Here is a 14,822-nt window from a genome sequence, read left to right as displayed (position 1 = left end):
CAACCTAAGGTCTTTCTAAGCAATCTCAAATTCCCAAATAATCAAGTATGTGAATATTTAAAACAGATATAGCATTCACAACAAGTCAAATATTAGCATACAAGTGCGGAAAATAAATAGCATAGGGAAAAAGAGAACGACACAATATTTTTATCGAGGTTCGGCCAATCTTGCCTATGTCCCCGCCTTGGCGAACCACCCAAGGATTCCACTACTTTGCTCACTTAATTAGGCGGAGCGGCGCTGTTTACAAGTTCTCCTTACAGGGCGGAGTCTCCCTAGCTTACTTATTGGGTGAAGTCAAGCGGTTTCTCTTTACAGGGCAGAGTCTCCCTAGCTTACTTACCGGGCGAAGCCAAACCATTTCTCCTTACAGGGCGGAGTCTCCCTAGCTCACTTACCAGGCGGAGCCAAACCTGTTACACCTTACAGGATGGTGCCCTCCTAACTCAATTAACTGGGCTAAGCCAAACCGGTTCACATATATGAAAAATTACGTTCAAATAAGATTCTTCTGAAATAAGTAAAGAAATTCAAACTGAAGCACTATATGCACTCTCTAATGATATGAAGTTAAAGCTTAGTAGAGTATGGTAATTTTCTCAATCAAAACTTTTGCAATCTTTGAGTAAAAATATATATGATGAATACTTCAAAGATTTAACCCCAATAAATATTTCCCCAAAAAATAATTTTCAATAAGGATGTAAGAGAACCTAGGGTTTTGCTTTCAAATGATTCTTGCACAAAGAAATGTATATGATCTTTAATAAAAATGAATGCACGATAAAAACCTCCAAAGATCTTAAAATCCCAAGTGCTTTCTTCAAAAAATAATATTCAAAAATATTGTTTCAAGAAAACTAGGGTTTTTGCTCAAAAATATTTTTGCAATAAAAACAAGATGAGCTTTTGAATCTTGCAATGAATGTGCAAAGATTCACAAGCTACAAAAGTTTCCCCAAAAATATTTATCAAGAAAATATATGGGAGATACTTTAAGCTTACTCTCAAAAATAATTTTCAAAAGTAAAAGCTTGAGTGAGAGAAAGTGCTTTCAAATAATATGATAAATGCCCACAATAATGATTCTACAACAATCTTCAAGAGCAATGAGATTTGCAAATGAAGAAAGTGAGAATATAATCAATGCTCTCTTTCAAAAAGAATTTTCAAAAGAATAATGAAAAGAGAGTGAAAATCTTGCTTGAATGTAAAGATATTAGAATATGAAGCACAAATAATTTTAGAGTATTTGCAAGATAATCAATTAATTCATTATGCTTATGAGTGGGTTATATATGTACTTCCCAAAAAATATGACCGTTAGGGACACAGAGGGCATTTTTAATTTGTTTAATTACAAATTAATGATCGATTTTCGGCCAAAAAAGTTGCCAACCTGAGAGGTTCGGTCGACTGGGGAAGGTCCTAGTCGTTGACCTTAGGCGATTTTCCAACCCTTCAATAGTTCGGTCGGCTGGCCTCAAGAGCCGGTCTTTCGGTTCATTAGGCTGGTCGGCTGAGGCTTTTGTGTTTTAAAAATGGTCGGTTGGCGGGCTTCAAAAACTTAGCCAAATATGAAGGCCAGTTGGCTAGGGCTTACAAGGTGTTTTGGGCCGGTCGGCCGGGCTTTCTCAAAGCACGTTAAAATCATAGGTCGGTCAATCGGGGCATTTAAAATGTAAAAGGTCAGTCGACCGAGGTCAGTTAAAATAAAAGTTTTAGCCCTGTTTTTGACCCTAAAGTTATTCCAAAACCTTTGTATAATTTTGACTTTTATGAAAAAGGTTTTTGATGAAAGGTTAAGCGTCCTAAGGTCTGTCTATGGTCGGTTATTAAGTTTAGCATCATATCATGCAAGACATGCATTATTATAGGCCAAATCTAAATGCATTACTGATGTATTCTTTAAGTCCCTTCTGGCTTCCATTTTTCCTTTACCATATGTGCATGTTAAGATATAGATTTGTTTAAACACTAAATGCACACATGAGATACTTGTGCTTTGCCAGCATCAAAACAGGGATCAGACTCAAAAAGTCAACAAGCACCGGTTGAAAACAAGATAAGGGAGGGGTCACTTAGATGATTTGGGCATTTAAAACGTAGGCCTAATAGAGCACCAGTAAGGAGGACTAAGTTAGTTATGGTTTTTGGCATGAAAAGGGGTAGAGGTAGGCATAAAATTACTTGGATTGAGGTAGTAAGGAAGGATTTAATAGCCCTTAAATCTAATAGAGGAAAATGCTCTAGATCGGGTGAATTGGCGAAAAAGGATTCATGTAGCCGACCCCACCTAGTGGGACTTAAGGCTTGCTTTTGTTGTTGTTGTTGTTGTTGGTTGTTTTAGTTTATGCAAGGACTAAAATTTGATTTCAATTGAAATTTCGAGGGTCTCAGTTTATGGAAAACTTGATGGAAATTTTGATTTAATAGAAATTTCAATTTTGATTTAAAGAAAGAATGGAAACTTGTAATAAAATAAAATTGAAACTTATAATAAAATCAATGTTTTAAAAGGCTCAATTGAGGCTTGTCTGAAGACAAGGCATGCCTAAAAACGTCTTGAGGATTTATTGAAACCAAATCCCAAAAGGCTAACGCATTACGCTTTGAGGCTTATGCATTTACAAAAGGCACGCCTTTGGTGCCTTTTTTGTTGATGTTTGCACATTTTGAGTTTGTGATTCTCAAGTTCATTTTGGCTAGAAAATTTTAACTACATGTTTATATAAAAGTCAAAATATGAGTTGATTTCTAAAACTCTTGAACCTTAACCTTTCCAAATTAATTGAGAGTTGTATCTTAAATCTTAAAGGTAATTTGAACTTTGTCATAGCTATCTCTTGTCATGATTTACTTGATGAATTCAAGTAGCAGTTTTTGAATGGCCAACAAATAGTTTGCAATATGTTTGTTATTATTTTTTTGCATTATATTTGTGATTTTCTTTTTTTTTTTTTGAAATATATGCACCCGATGTTTGGGAGAGGCCTTAGACTTGGATTTTTGTGGATTTGTACAAGATGTAGTACAAATTTGTATTGAATTTTGTCCAAATCCACCCAAATCCAAATCCAAATCTAAGGCATGAAATCTGTGCTCCCAAACATAGCTGTAATTTATTTACATATTTTTATCTAAAAATGACATTCTAAAAAGGCTTATGCACCAATGCCTTAAGGGTTACACCTCATCTCTTAAGGGTTAAAATGCCTCACCTTATGTCTTCGCCTTTTAAAAAACTAATTAAGTTATAAAAATTACAGGTGAAACACTGGATAATATTTTGATTTATGATTGTGGATAATTTAGGAATAAAATTAAAAAACCCCAAAATTTGCTGGCTTTTTTATGTTTTTAATTTCAAGTCCCAATGTTTTAGCTGGCATATCCAAAACTTCAGCTGAAATTTCTGATGTTTCAGCTGAAATTATGAAAATTTCTGAACTTTTGGCAGAAAATTTACGACCAATTGAATCTTGATTTCCTTTTGAACCCTCCAAAAGTATGAATTTCTACTGGAATTTTTGTTAAATTTCTGAAATTTAAAACCATGAGTTTATGTACTTATCATCAGCTTGGCAGTTGGCACACCCTGTTTTTTATTTTGATTTTTTTTGTCTTTATGCAGTACAGCGGGCCGTCAAAAGTTGCTCATGCATATGTTGAATGGTTGAGAGACGACCACAAATTTTCTGATGTATTTGTTCAGGTTTCTCCCGCTTTAAATGGTCATGCCTTTCCAGGACTTAGGCTACGGTATAAGCCCTCCCTAGTTCAGGCAAGCCATATGTTTACTACTTCACCCATATGTTTTGATTCTAATTTATGCTTTGAAATTTTTGTCTTTTACATGAATTGTTTGCTCACTATTATTTTCTTTTGAGTGCTCCAGAGTGCAGTCTTTATTATTGTTATTTTTATTGCTTCTGGTCAATATCTCCATATAATTCATTTTCTCAATTACTACCTCTTTTCTTCTTTGCCACTGAATCTCCAAAATGAGTGTGTTTTATTAACCTATGTTTTGGGTGGGTTCTTTTCTATACTAAGTGTGTATATGTGCATTTTATGTATGCATACAAGTAAACATGCATCTTTCCAGTCGCTCTTCCCTTTCTTCTTCTTTTTTCTTTTTTTTTCTAAATGTAACTTTATTTTTAGTTACTGCTATTATTTTTTCCAGCTGGAAGGAGGTACTTCACATCTGCCATTGCTTGACCCTTCAATGCAAGCTACACCTCTAGCAGCGACTGAATGGAGGAAAAGGTTGGAAACAGTTCCCAAGAATGATGATGCATCAAATGGAACTATGAATTATGTTCTATTGGATGTGAGAAATGGTATCTGCCCTCAAATTTTCTTCTAGAAAGAAGTATCCTTGGATTTTTTTTTTTGCTGAAAATGTTTCCTGTGATATGGTTCGTCTTTTCTTTTTCTTTAAAAAAAATGTATATATATATTTGAAGGCATACTACTGTAGTTTCTCTTTATAAAGTTTTGCAGAAAAAGCATTTCTGTGTGGAAGATGGCCCACTATTGTCATTTTCTGTAATTCTGAATTTTGGCCCTTTTTAGGAAGCATACTCATCTCTAGAATACAATGAAAAGCCACATTCACCATCACTAAATGAATATGGAATGTATGCAGCCATCAAATAAAATTATCCAAATTGATCTTTTATGGAAAAATAAGTATATTAAGAAAAAGGAGAAAAAAATTACAATACAGGAGAGAACAAGACATCCTCATAACAGTGGGGGGGGGGGGGGACTAAAGATAATAAAAAGAGAATAAAAGCAAAGCAAAATAGAACTAACAGAACCTAATTAAGAAAATCCATCATTAAATCTGTTAGATTATCACTTCACCTGAAAGCTTAAGCTATTAGGTTGTGGGCCAACAATGTATATCAAGTGTTAACACTCCCCCACATGTGCAGCCTGACAGCATGTGGGAAGATAAACATGTGATAACACCCATTACAGGGAATAGAATAATTTTTAAACAGCACACAATAAATGCGGGCAATGACACTAGAATCCAGGACTCTTGTAACCAGTTCTGATACCATGTTGGATAACCATTGTACCCAAAAGCTTAAGCTATGCCGAAAATTTATATCAAGCCTTAACAAAGCCCTTTCCTTTATAACTGATAGAGCTCTGAAGCCTTGCTAATTCCCGGTGACCTTTATTCACTTTTCTTCTCCATCGGATCAAACTTCATTCCTTCCAGGATCAGCTAACCACAATCCCATCCTGTCCAAAATATTTTGGGCAGCAATATCGTGCTCACTAATCTTCTCCACAGGAGTAGGAAGAATCCCATCCTTGCACTTATCACCTACAGGTACAGCCATGTTCTCACCCAATCTCCCTTCTTCAAAAGTAGATATATTCTCTAAACCTTGAAGTGGGAAAGGGGGCACATAAGAAATATCCTCCAGTGCATCATAAAAGTTGGACACATAATCCAAATCATTGTGAGTCTCATCTAACAATAGACCAATATCAGATGCAAAGTCACTATCCCTTTCTGAGATATTTCAAACTCCATCCTTGCACTTATCATTTACAGGTCACAGCCATGTTCTCACCAAATTTCCCTCCCTCAAAAATAGATATATTCTCTAAACCTTGTGGGAATGGGGGCACATAAGAAATATCCTCCAGTGCATCAGAAAATTTGGACGTGTAATTCATCTTTTCCGGTCTCAGCAAACAATAGACCATTATCACATGCCAAGTCACTATCCCTTTCCAAGATATCTCCCCACTTCTTCTCCTTCTGTTGACCTTTTTATCTATGTCAGACATAGAGCAATTTTGAGATTCCTCAACATAAAAATTCCCAGCGCTATCCATTGTAAGAAGAGAATAGGTTATTTCAGCAATTTGGTTGTGTTAGTGGGGGTATTTTTGTCCTTAGGAATTAGTTGTTATTAACATATAAGAGGGCAGACCTGGAGCTGTACTTAACTCTCCAGGACACTGCCACTTCCTCCTTTTTCTTACTTTCTTCTTCTTTTCTTCTCCTCTCTTCCATCTCTAACTTTACAGCAGGGTATCAGAGAATTAATCACCTCTAAGTCTGATTTATCACAGCTGTTTCTTTAGATACTCTGTTTTTCATTTTTTCTCTTATCTTACCCTAATTAATTCTCAAATCTGATTTTCGGATTGGGTTGAGAACCACTTAGGGACCCTTTTTCATCGTGGTTTGGCTGTGCAGCGTGCTTGATAAGATGCTGTCTGCTTGTGGTGATTTGGTCTTGTGAAGCAGTTATGCTCTGTTTTGGGTATACTGCCTGCACTGTTCTGCTGTTCTGGCTGGTGTTGGCATGATGAAGCTGTTTTAATTTTACATGTTCACGATTGCTTGCTTGCTCGCAATGTTGTTTCAGTTATGGGTGGTTTTGGTTGGTGTTCAATGACTTTGCGCTTTCTTCTAGTTGCTGCCAGCAAAAATTCCTGCAGCTGCTGTGTTACCATGTAGTTTATTAAGTGCCTGTTGTGCTTGTGTGTGCTGTCTGATTCTCCATAGTTGCTGCATTATTCATTTTCGATTCTGGTGTGTGCTGATTGTAGTGTCTAAGGGGTGGTTTTGATGGCTCTATAGAGAGAGCTTGAGCTGATACTGCTAACACGCAGATCACAGCCATCAAATTGGTCGGATCCTACAATTACCTGCTGTGGTCTCATGCGGTTCGCGTGTATATTAACGTGAAAGGGAAGTCCAAATATTTGTTGCATTGTCCACCATCTCTAGACTCCAAAGATTATGAAGATTGGATGAAAGAGAATGATGTTTTGCTCGTGTGGTTATGGAATAGCATGGAGCCACGAATTGCTGCAAATATGATGTAACAGCCCAGGCTGTATGGGATGATCTTCGTGAAACCTTCTCTCAAGATAAAATCAAACTCGTATTTTTGACCTATATGAAAAGTTTTTCAAATATGACCAAGAAGGTAGGTCCATTAGTGAGTATTATAGAACTTTGAAGGGTATGTGGGAGGAACTAAACATCTACCATCCAGTTAGTTCCGACATTGAGATGATTAAGAGGCGAAGGGCAGAATTTTTGGCTGCTAAGTTTTTGTTTGGGTTGAGTTTTAGAGCTTCAACCCATCCACAATCAGATTCTTGCTAGTGAATCCATACCATCTATGAATGAAGCATACGCTAGAATCTATTGGATCACCAAAGATGGCTTTTAATCTTCTCCTCAAGCTTCTTCCTGTGATAGTTCAACCACGTTTAGCACCACTTCCAATCGTAGTGAGGGAAGTGTGGGAGGACGATGATGGGGTTCAAAAGGTAGAGGTAGTGTATCTGGAGGAGGAGCCCGCCATGGCAATTCTTGCATTTGCACACATTGTGGCAAGTAAAACCATACTATTGATCACTGCTTGGATCTCCACGGGAACCAACTTGAGCTAATAAGTCTGTTGCTGAGGGTGACTCCATTGTTGAAATTTCAAATGCACCTAGCCACTCCATTAGGGAGTTGTGTACATCATCTACCATGTCCCAAGAAGAGTATAACAATCTTGTTCACATGGTTCAACAAGTCCAAATTCATTCGTCTACATCTAATGCTATTGTGGCCCATTCAGGTTCAATCATGCTTCTTGCCTCTTCATCCTCTTCAACTTGGGTTATTGATTTTGGTGCCTTCTCCCACATTACAGGTAGTACTAATTTATTTTAGTCGTTGAAACCCACTACTTTAGCAATGGTTTCTGGTTTTGGTAGTATTCTCTCGTTTCCTTCTATTGCCTCTTTCCTCTTTCCTCTTTCTTATATGTGCCTAAATTTCCCTTAAAATTTTTGTCAATTGGTCAATTGACAAAATCTGTTTTGTGACCTTCTTTCTTTCTCATTGTGTTATTTAGGATCTCCAGACGAAGAAGAGGATTGGTGGAGGGCTTAAAAAGAACAGCTTGTGCTATTTTGATGGTGGTGATGGTTGATCCAATTCTTGCCGCTCAACCCTGGACAGGCAGTGGAAACTACCAAGCTGGAGTACACGGTAGGGGCAGAGGGAATATCCGGTGGAGCATTGACATGCGTAGAGATCGGAAAGTATACCGCTTCCTCAATTTCTATTTATGGTGTTTCTCTTGATTAGTGGCATGCTTCTTTGGGTCATTCATCCCTTCAAAAACTACAAGTTTTTCCCATGTACAAGTCTATTTGTCATTTTGAGTGTACTACATGTCAGTTGGGAAAGCATGTTAGGACTTCTTTTCCGTATAGAATTGAGTCTTGTAGTAAATTGTTGTTTTCTTTTATTCATTTCAATATTTGGGGCCCGTGTAGAGTTAAGAATTTGAGTGGTCATAAATATTTTGTGTCCTTTGTGGATGATTTTTCGCGTATGACCTTGTTTTGTTTTTTTTTTTGAAAGTTAGGTTGGAATTTTTGAATGTATTTACTCAATTCTACCAAGAAATAAAAACTCACTTCAGCATTGGTATTCAAATTTTTTGATTTGATAATGCACTTAAATTTGTTCAGAATGAGGTCCAATCCTTTTGCTTGGCTGAAGGAATTATTCATCAAACATCGTGTATACATATGATACCCTTCAGTAGCACGGAGTTGTTGAAAGAAAAAATAAACATTTGCTTGATGTAGCCTAGTCTCTCATCTTGTTCCTAAAACAGTCTAGATTGACGTTTCTTCTTACAACTTGTTTTTTGCTCAATAGGATACCCTCCAGTGTTCTAGGGGGAGTAAGACCCTTCTCCATAGTGTATCCAAAAACATCCATGTTCTCTGTTGTGCCTCGTGTCTTTGGTTTCACATGTTTTGTTCATGTTCCACATATTGGACGAGACAAGTTCTTTCCTCATGCTATTATGTGTCTTTGTCGGGTACTCGAAAACTCAGATAGGTTATAAATGTTATGATCCCCACACTTGCTATGAATATGTTAGTCCAAATGTCTCTTTTTTTGAAGGTACACCTTATTTCTTTAGTGCATCGTTCTCCTTTGGATGAATCTATTTTGAGTCTGTCAATGGTTTTTGAATTTCCTTTCGTTATCCCTCTTCAAAAATCTTTAGTACCTTAGCGAAATCCATCAAATACAGACAAAGATAAATGATTGAGGGTTTATGAATGGCGGAAAGCAAGCATGGACACCATTACCACTATGCAACTGCCTCCTCTACCCATCACTATTTCGACATTTGATTTTGGAGATCCATCCTAGTGTGACTTGGAGTCGCCCATTGCTCAATGAAAAGGCACTCAAACATGTACACGGTCCTTAGTTACTTATCCTGTTGCTTTTATCTTTCAATTCTTCGCCTTCCTAGCCCTATGTATTCTTTTGCTTTGTCTATTTCCTTTGTTTCTGTTCCTTCTTCACATGTTTGCTATCCCGGGTTTGGAAGCATGCAATGGATGTAGAATTGATGCTTTGACTACTCGAGGGATATGGGACTTGGTGGATCTTCCTCTCGATAAGGGGTCATTGGATTTACACTATTAAATATCTTCCTAATGGCTCCAGTGAACAACTTAAGGCTCGATTGGTTGCCAAGGGTACACTTGAACACATCTATTGATTATTTTGAGACCTTATCTCCCGTTGCTCGACTAAACTTTATTCGTGTGTTGATCTTGTTGGCAATTAACTTTTTTTGGCTGTTATACTAGTTTGATGTGAAGAATGCCTTTTTATATGGGGATTTGCTGGATGAGGTATACATGGAGCAACCTCCAAGGTATGTTGCTCGAGGGGAGGATGGTAAAGTATATAGGTTGGTTGCATAAAGCAATTTTTGGTCTTAAGCAGTCTCCTCGAGCTTGGTTTGACAAATTTAGTGTGGTGTCTTCAGATTTGGCTTCATCTAGTGCTATTATGATCATTTCGTGTTTGTTCACAAAACAGAGGTAGGTGTGGTACTTCTAGTAGTTTATATCATCATTACTGGTAGCAATCATGGTGGGATTGCAAATATTGAGCTGTGGCTTCAAACTAAATTTCAAATCAAGGACTTGGGTACTCTACGTTACATTATTGGTATTGAGATTCTACAGTGTAGGAAGGGTTGAATCTATCTAGCAAAAATATACGTTGGACTTGCTAATGAGACTGGTTTGTTGGGAGCTAATCCAATTGATACTCCGATGGATCCTAACATGAATTTGTTTTGGGATGTCGGACTGGAATCTAAAGACAAACGTTAATATAGGTAATTGGCTGGAAATTTGATCACTTTATTGTTGCTTGACCTAGCATATCTTTTGCAGTAGGGGTGGTGAGTCAGTTTATGGAAAATCCTAAACAACTACATTGGGATGTTGTTTGTAGGATTTTGCGGTATTTCAAAGGCTCTCCTAGCAAAGGTTTGATATATAAATGTAATAAAAATAATGAGATCATGGGATACTCTGATGGAGCTTGGGCTGGCTTTGTTGATGGTGGAAGGGGTACTATTGGATATTGTACATTCGTGGGAGGTAATCTTGTTACTTGGCGTAGTGTCACGGGCCGACTATTTTCACACCTTTGTGAAAGGGCCGTGCGGCGCTAGCTAAAGCACTCTTGCTTAGCTAGCCAACCTATCGTTTACCAACATTCATCCACGAAACACTTTCATTAGCATTCAATCAAATGGCAGCGGAAACAGTAAGCGATTATGAAAGCAGTGGCAAACAAATAGTAAACATTGAAGCAAAGCAATTCATTAACAACACCTTCGTTGACATTGTGTGTTTAGTGAGGGAGGCAAGTAGGCTAAACACATTGACAATAGCTAGTGAATTTTACAAGACTGATGAGCACTCACCCTCCCCTAAAGAGGTTTTTATGTAAATATCATCCTGGAGCTAGGAAACATCAAAGTGATCAAGGAGTCATATTGCCTTATTTGGCATACAATGAAACAAATACTGGAAAATAACTCTACATTAGCATTTACATGATGGAAACCCATCCTAAGCACACGAGACAAGCGGTCACAGGCAAGCATAATGCCCTGAACAAGCTTAGCTTGTGACAGCTAGCAAAAATCAAACTTCTTTAGCTAGATCTAGTGCTGAAGCAGAATACCGAGCTATGACTCATATTGTGAGTGAGCTTATGTGGCTAAAATGTCTTATGTTAGAGATGGGATTTTTGCCAACGATACCAATGGATATGTTTTGTGATAATCAAGCTGCAATTTATATCACTAGCAATCCAGTATTCCATAAAAGGACAGAGCACATTGAGGTTGATTGTCATTTTGTGAGGGATGCTGTATTGAAGAAGGTCATGAAGACTCCTTTTGTGAAATTTGTGGATCAATTAGGTGATGTTTTCACGCAGCCTTTTTTTAAGCCTGCCTTGTCTAACGGTTGTAACAAGCTGGGGTTTAGTGATATTTATACACATACAGCTTGAGGGGGAGTGTTAGAAGAGAATAGGTTATTTCAGCAATTAGGTTGTGCGAGTGGAGTTATTTTTGTCCTTAAGAATTTTGTTATTTTTAATATATAAGAGGGCAGACCTGGAGCTGTACATAACTCTCCAGGATGCTGCCATTGCCTCGTTTCTCTTGCTTCTTTTCTTATCTTCTTTTCTTCTTCTCCCCTCCATCTCTAACTTTAAGATCCTTTTTTAAAGATCCTTCCTGCATGTTTGATTCATGTAGTTGTTAGCTAGCAGATTTTCTTAACTTTCCCCTCCTTTTTTTGACCATCGCTTGTACACCTTTGGAACCACAACCATCTTACATTTATTTCCATTTTGTAAATTCCCAGAAATGCGTACCCCTTGGCACGAATCATTGTTAAGACTCTCATCATTCTTTCCTCCATTTGATTGAATTTTCTGCTCCACCCAAGAGATTCCTCCTTTTGTATCTTCGACGAGAACTCCCTTCTCAAACCATTACTCCCTTCTGGCTCATGCTTTCCTCTTAAGCCTTGGTTCTTGCCATACTTGGGCCTAACTACTGCCTGAACCCCAACTTAAAGAAACCTCTTGACCCTTATTAGAAGGTAGATTGGACCGTTGGGTTTCAATACCTTCCTCTTGGGCTAAGACAGCAGTGCCTGGAGTGTGGATCTGATCCTTAGAGTGGTCAATTTCCTATGCGCAAGAGCCCTCCATTTGTTTTCATTTTTTCCAAAAATCTATTCAAGTCTAACCCTTTCATGCAACGGGCCTTTTCAAGAGCCTGGCCCAGCGTAAATTGTAAGGGAACTCCTCCTTTATCAAATGACTGGCCCAAGTCTAATACACTCAACAAGCTACCCATCCCAACCTTCATCTCCTCATCCTCCCCAAAAGAAACCCTAGCTGCCTCTGCCACCCTTGAAACTCCAGTTGAAATACTAGACGCCTTGACTATAGGAGTCGTGTCTTTGTACGAGAACTGATAGCTTTTGGGGCTGAATCCTTTCAATTGTAACCAACACATTGAGAAAACATCTGTCCTTTTCCTGTGACTACACCACCTTCACCTTCAACATTCTTCACTGCTATCACCACCCAACTCTGTGATGGATGATCTCCTTGATTACCTTCATCTTTGTGACTATCCTCATGATGAAGATCCCTTGCCAATTGACAAAAGTCACAAAACTAATTTTGAAAACATTGTCATCCATCATCTTTAGATCCACCAGGGATGAACACTGAATCTCTTCCCATCCACCCGTGACCCTGATTCCATAAATTTCTGCACCTTTATTAAATGGATTGCCATCCAATATTGCACAGTGCACACTACCCAATATAATTCTATTTTTAGGCTTCTGGTGGGCATCTCTTATCGTTTGATTAGGTATTGTGTTGTGTGATATTTGATGACAATCTGTATAACAAAGGTGAGAAATTTCTAGGAGGTAATCTTGTGGGTTTTTTGGAATTCGGTGATGAAGAGGGTCTAAGCATTTGAATGGTTGGAAAGGTGGGTCATTTTCCGCAAGGGATCACATTACTCTTATTCGGGCTTGTCTGGTTTGCATTCCTCTTTGCTTCTCGTCTATTTCTAGCATTTTGGCGGGGATAGCTAGTAAGCTATATTAATACCATTGGGACAAATCTGTCCATCACCTTTAGATTTGTTAGATAACCACTTTACCTAAAAGCTTAAGCTATTAGATTGTGGGCCAACAATGTATATCAAGCTTTAACACTTCCCTGCACATGCAGCCTGATAGCACGTGGAGAGATAAACACATGATAAATAACACCCATTATAGGGAATATAATAATTTTTTAAACACCACACAATAAACGTGGGCAATGAGACTAGAACCCAGGACCTTTTGTAACGGCTCTGATACCATGTTAGATAACCACTTTACCTAAAAGCTTAAGCTATTAGGTTGTGGGCCAACAATGTATATCAAGCTTTAACACTCCCCCGCATCTGCAGCCTGATAGCGCGTGGAGAGATAAACACAATATAATAATTTTTTAAATGCCACACAATAAACGTGGGCAACGAGACTAGAACCTAGGACCCCTGGTAACAGCTTTGATACCATGTTAGATAACCACTTTATCTAAAAGCTTAACCTATTAGGTTGTGGGCCAACAATGTATATCAAGCTTTAACAAGATCCGCCAGGGACGAATCCACCATAACCACATCCCAACAATCTTGAAAGAAAAACTATATTAAAACCATCCGGACTTAGAGCTTTACCCCTCCCCATACCAAACACAGTTACCTTTACTGCCTCTTCTTCAAAAGGTCCTTCCAACCAACTCACTTGATCTCTAGAAATGGGATTCCAATCTAAACCCTCAATCATAGGCCGATAAACATTCTATGGATAAAGATCTGAGAAAAAACTCAGTGATCCCATTTGCAAACAAACAAGGATAAGAAATAACCTCATCTACTCTCAAATCCAATTCCCTAATCAAGTTTTTCCTCATCTTCCCATTAACTAGCTTGCAAACAAATTCCTTTGAAAGGCTTACAACTTCTTTTCTATCTAAATAATCTAACTCACCCAAAGTGCTAGCATTCTTTAAATTAATATCCCCCAAAATGTCCCTGTTTCAATTCTTCAGTATGTTTAAGACGCTTAAGCTTCTTCATGAACCTGAACCCTTCCCAACCCCTCTCCAAATCCTTACTCCTAGAATCTCTTACTGAAGAAGGAAAAGAATCATGATCAAGACACATTTTCTTAAATTGAAAAGGGGAGGGACCCCACTTAACCTTACATGAGTCCAACTAGACTAGAAAATGATTAGACACAAGTCTAGACAAAATAGTTTGAGTGATTAGAGAACTCATCTTCTCAATCACTATGAAACAAAAATTTGACTAATTGATTAACAAAATTCCTCTCACCACCCTCCTGAGCAAGGGAATTGCGCATTACCAAGGTGCAGATTCCTCAATCCACAGTCTCTAATGAATCTAAAAGTTCTGTGTACTCGAAGAGAACTTTCCTTCCCTCCTTTTTCTCCTTGGGAAACATTACAACATTAAAATCACCACCTACTATCCATCTTGGGGAACAAAAGATAAAAACAGCATATAACACATCCCTGAAAAGTGGGTCTAGAAGGACCATAAACAGACGTGACCTGCCATTGGCCGCTTCCTTTAATATGATTATATCTACCAAGATTGGAAGGGAGAAAAACCCAACAAGGCTACCAAATCTGGAAATGTATTGAGTGCCCCAAACAATAAGAATGCCCCAAGGTGTTCCATGAGACGAAAGAAACTCCCACTCCTTACACCTACCCTCCCATTTTTTCCTAATATTACAAAAAATCCTGGTTGCTTCCTTTTAAACAAATCTGTTTGGAAAGCAAAGGTTACGTTTAAAATCCA

The 14,822-nt window shown here is 37.9% G+C and overlaps 1 protein-coding gene across 3 annotated transcripts in view; it reads left to right on the top strand.

The window, feature by feature from the left end:
- Nucleotides 1-14,822, top strand: part of LOC131157127 (rhodanese-like domain-containing protein 8, chloroplastic) — an 83,015-nt gene that overhangs the window by 33,334 nt on the left and 34,859 nt on the right. For all 3 annotated transcript variants that reach the window (XM_058111028.1, XM_058111027.1, XM_058111029.1), the window contains exons 3-4: nucleotides 3,638-3,787; nucleotides 4,193-4,349. In XM_058111028.1, the coding sequence (XP_057967011.1) occupies nucleotides 3,638-3,787; nucleotides 4,193-4,349 (307 nt within the window). The remainder of the gene's footprint in view (nucleotides 1-3,637; nucleotides 3,788-4,192; nucleotides 4,350-14,822) is intronic.

Source organism: Malania oleifera, chromosome 6 (assembly GCF_029873635.1).
Source record: "Malania oleifera isolate guangnan ecotype guangnan chromosome 6, ASM2987363v1, whole genome shotgun sequence".
Classification (NCBI taxonomy): Eukaryota; Viridiplantae; Streptophyta; class Magnoliopsida; order Santalales; family Ximeniaceae; genus Malania; species Malania oleifera.
This window is presented reverse-complemented; position numbering and strand designations above follow the sequence as displayed.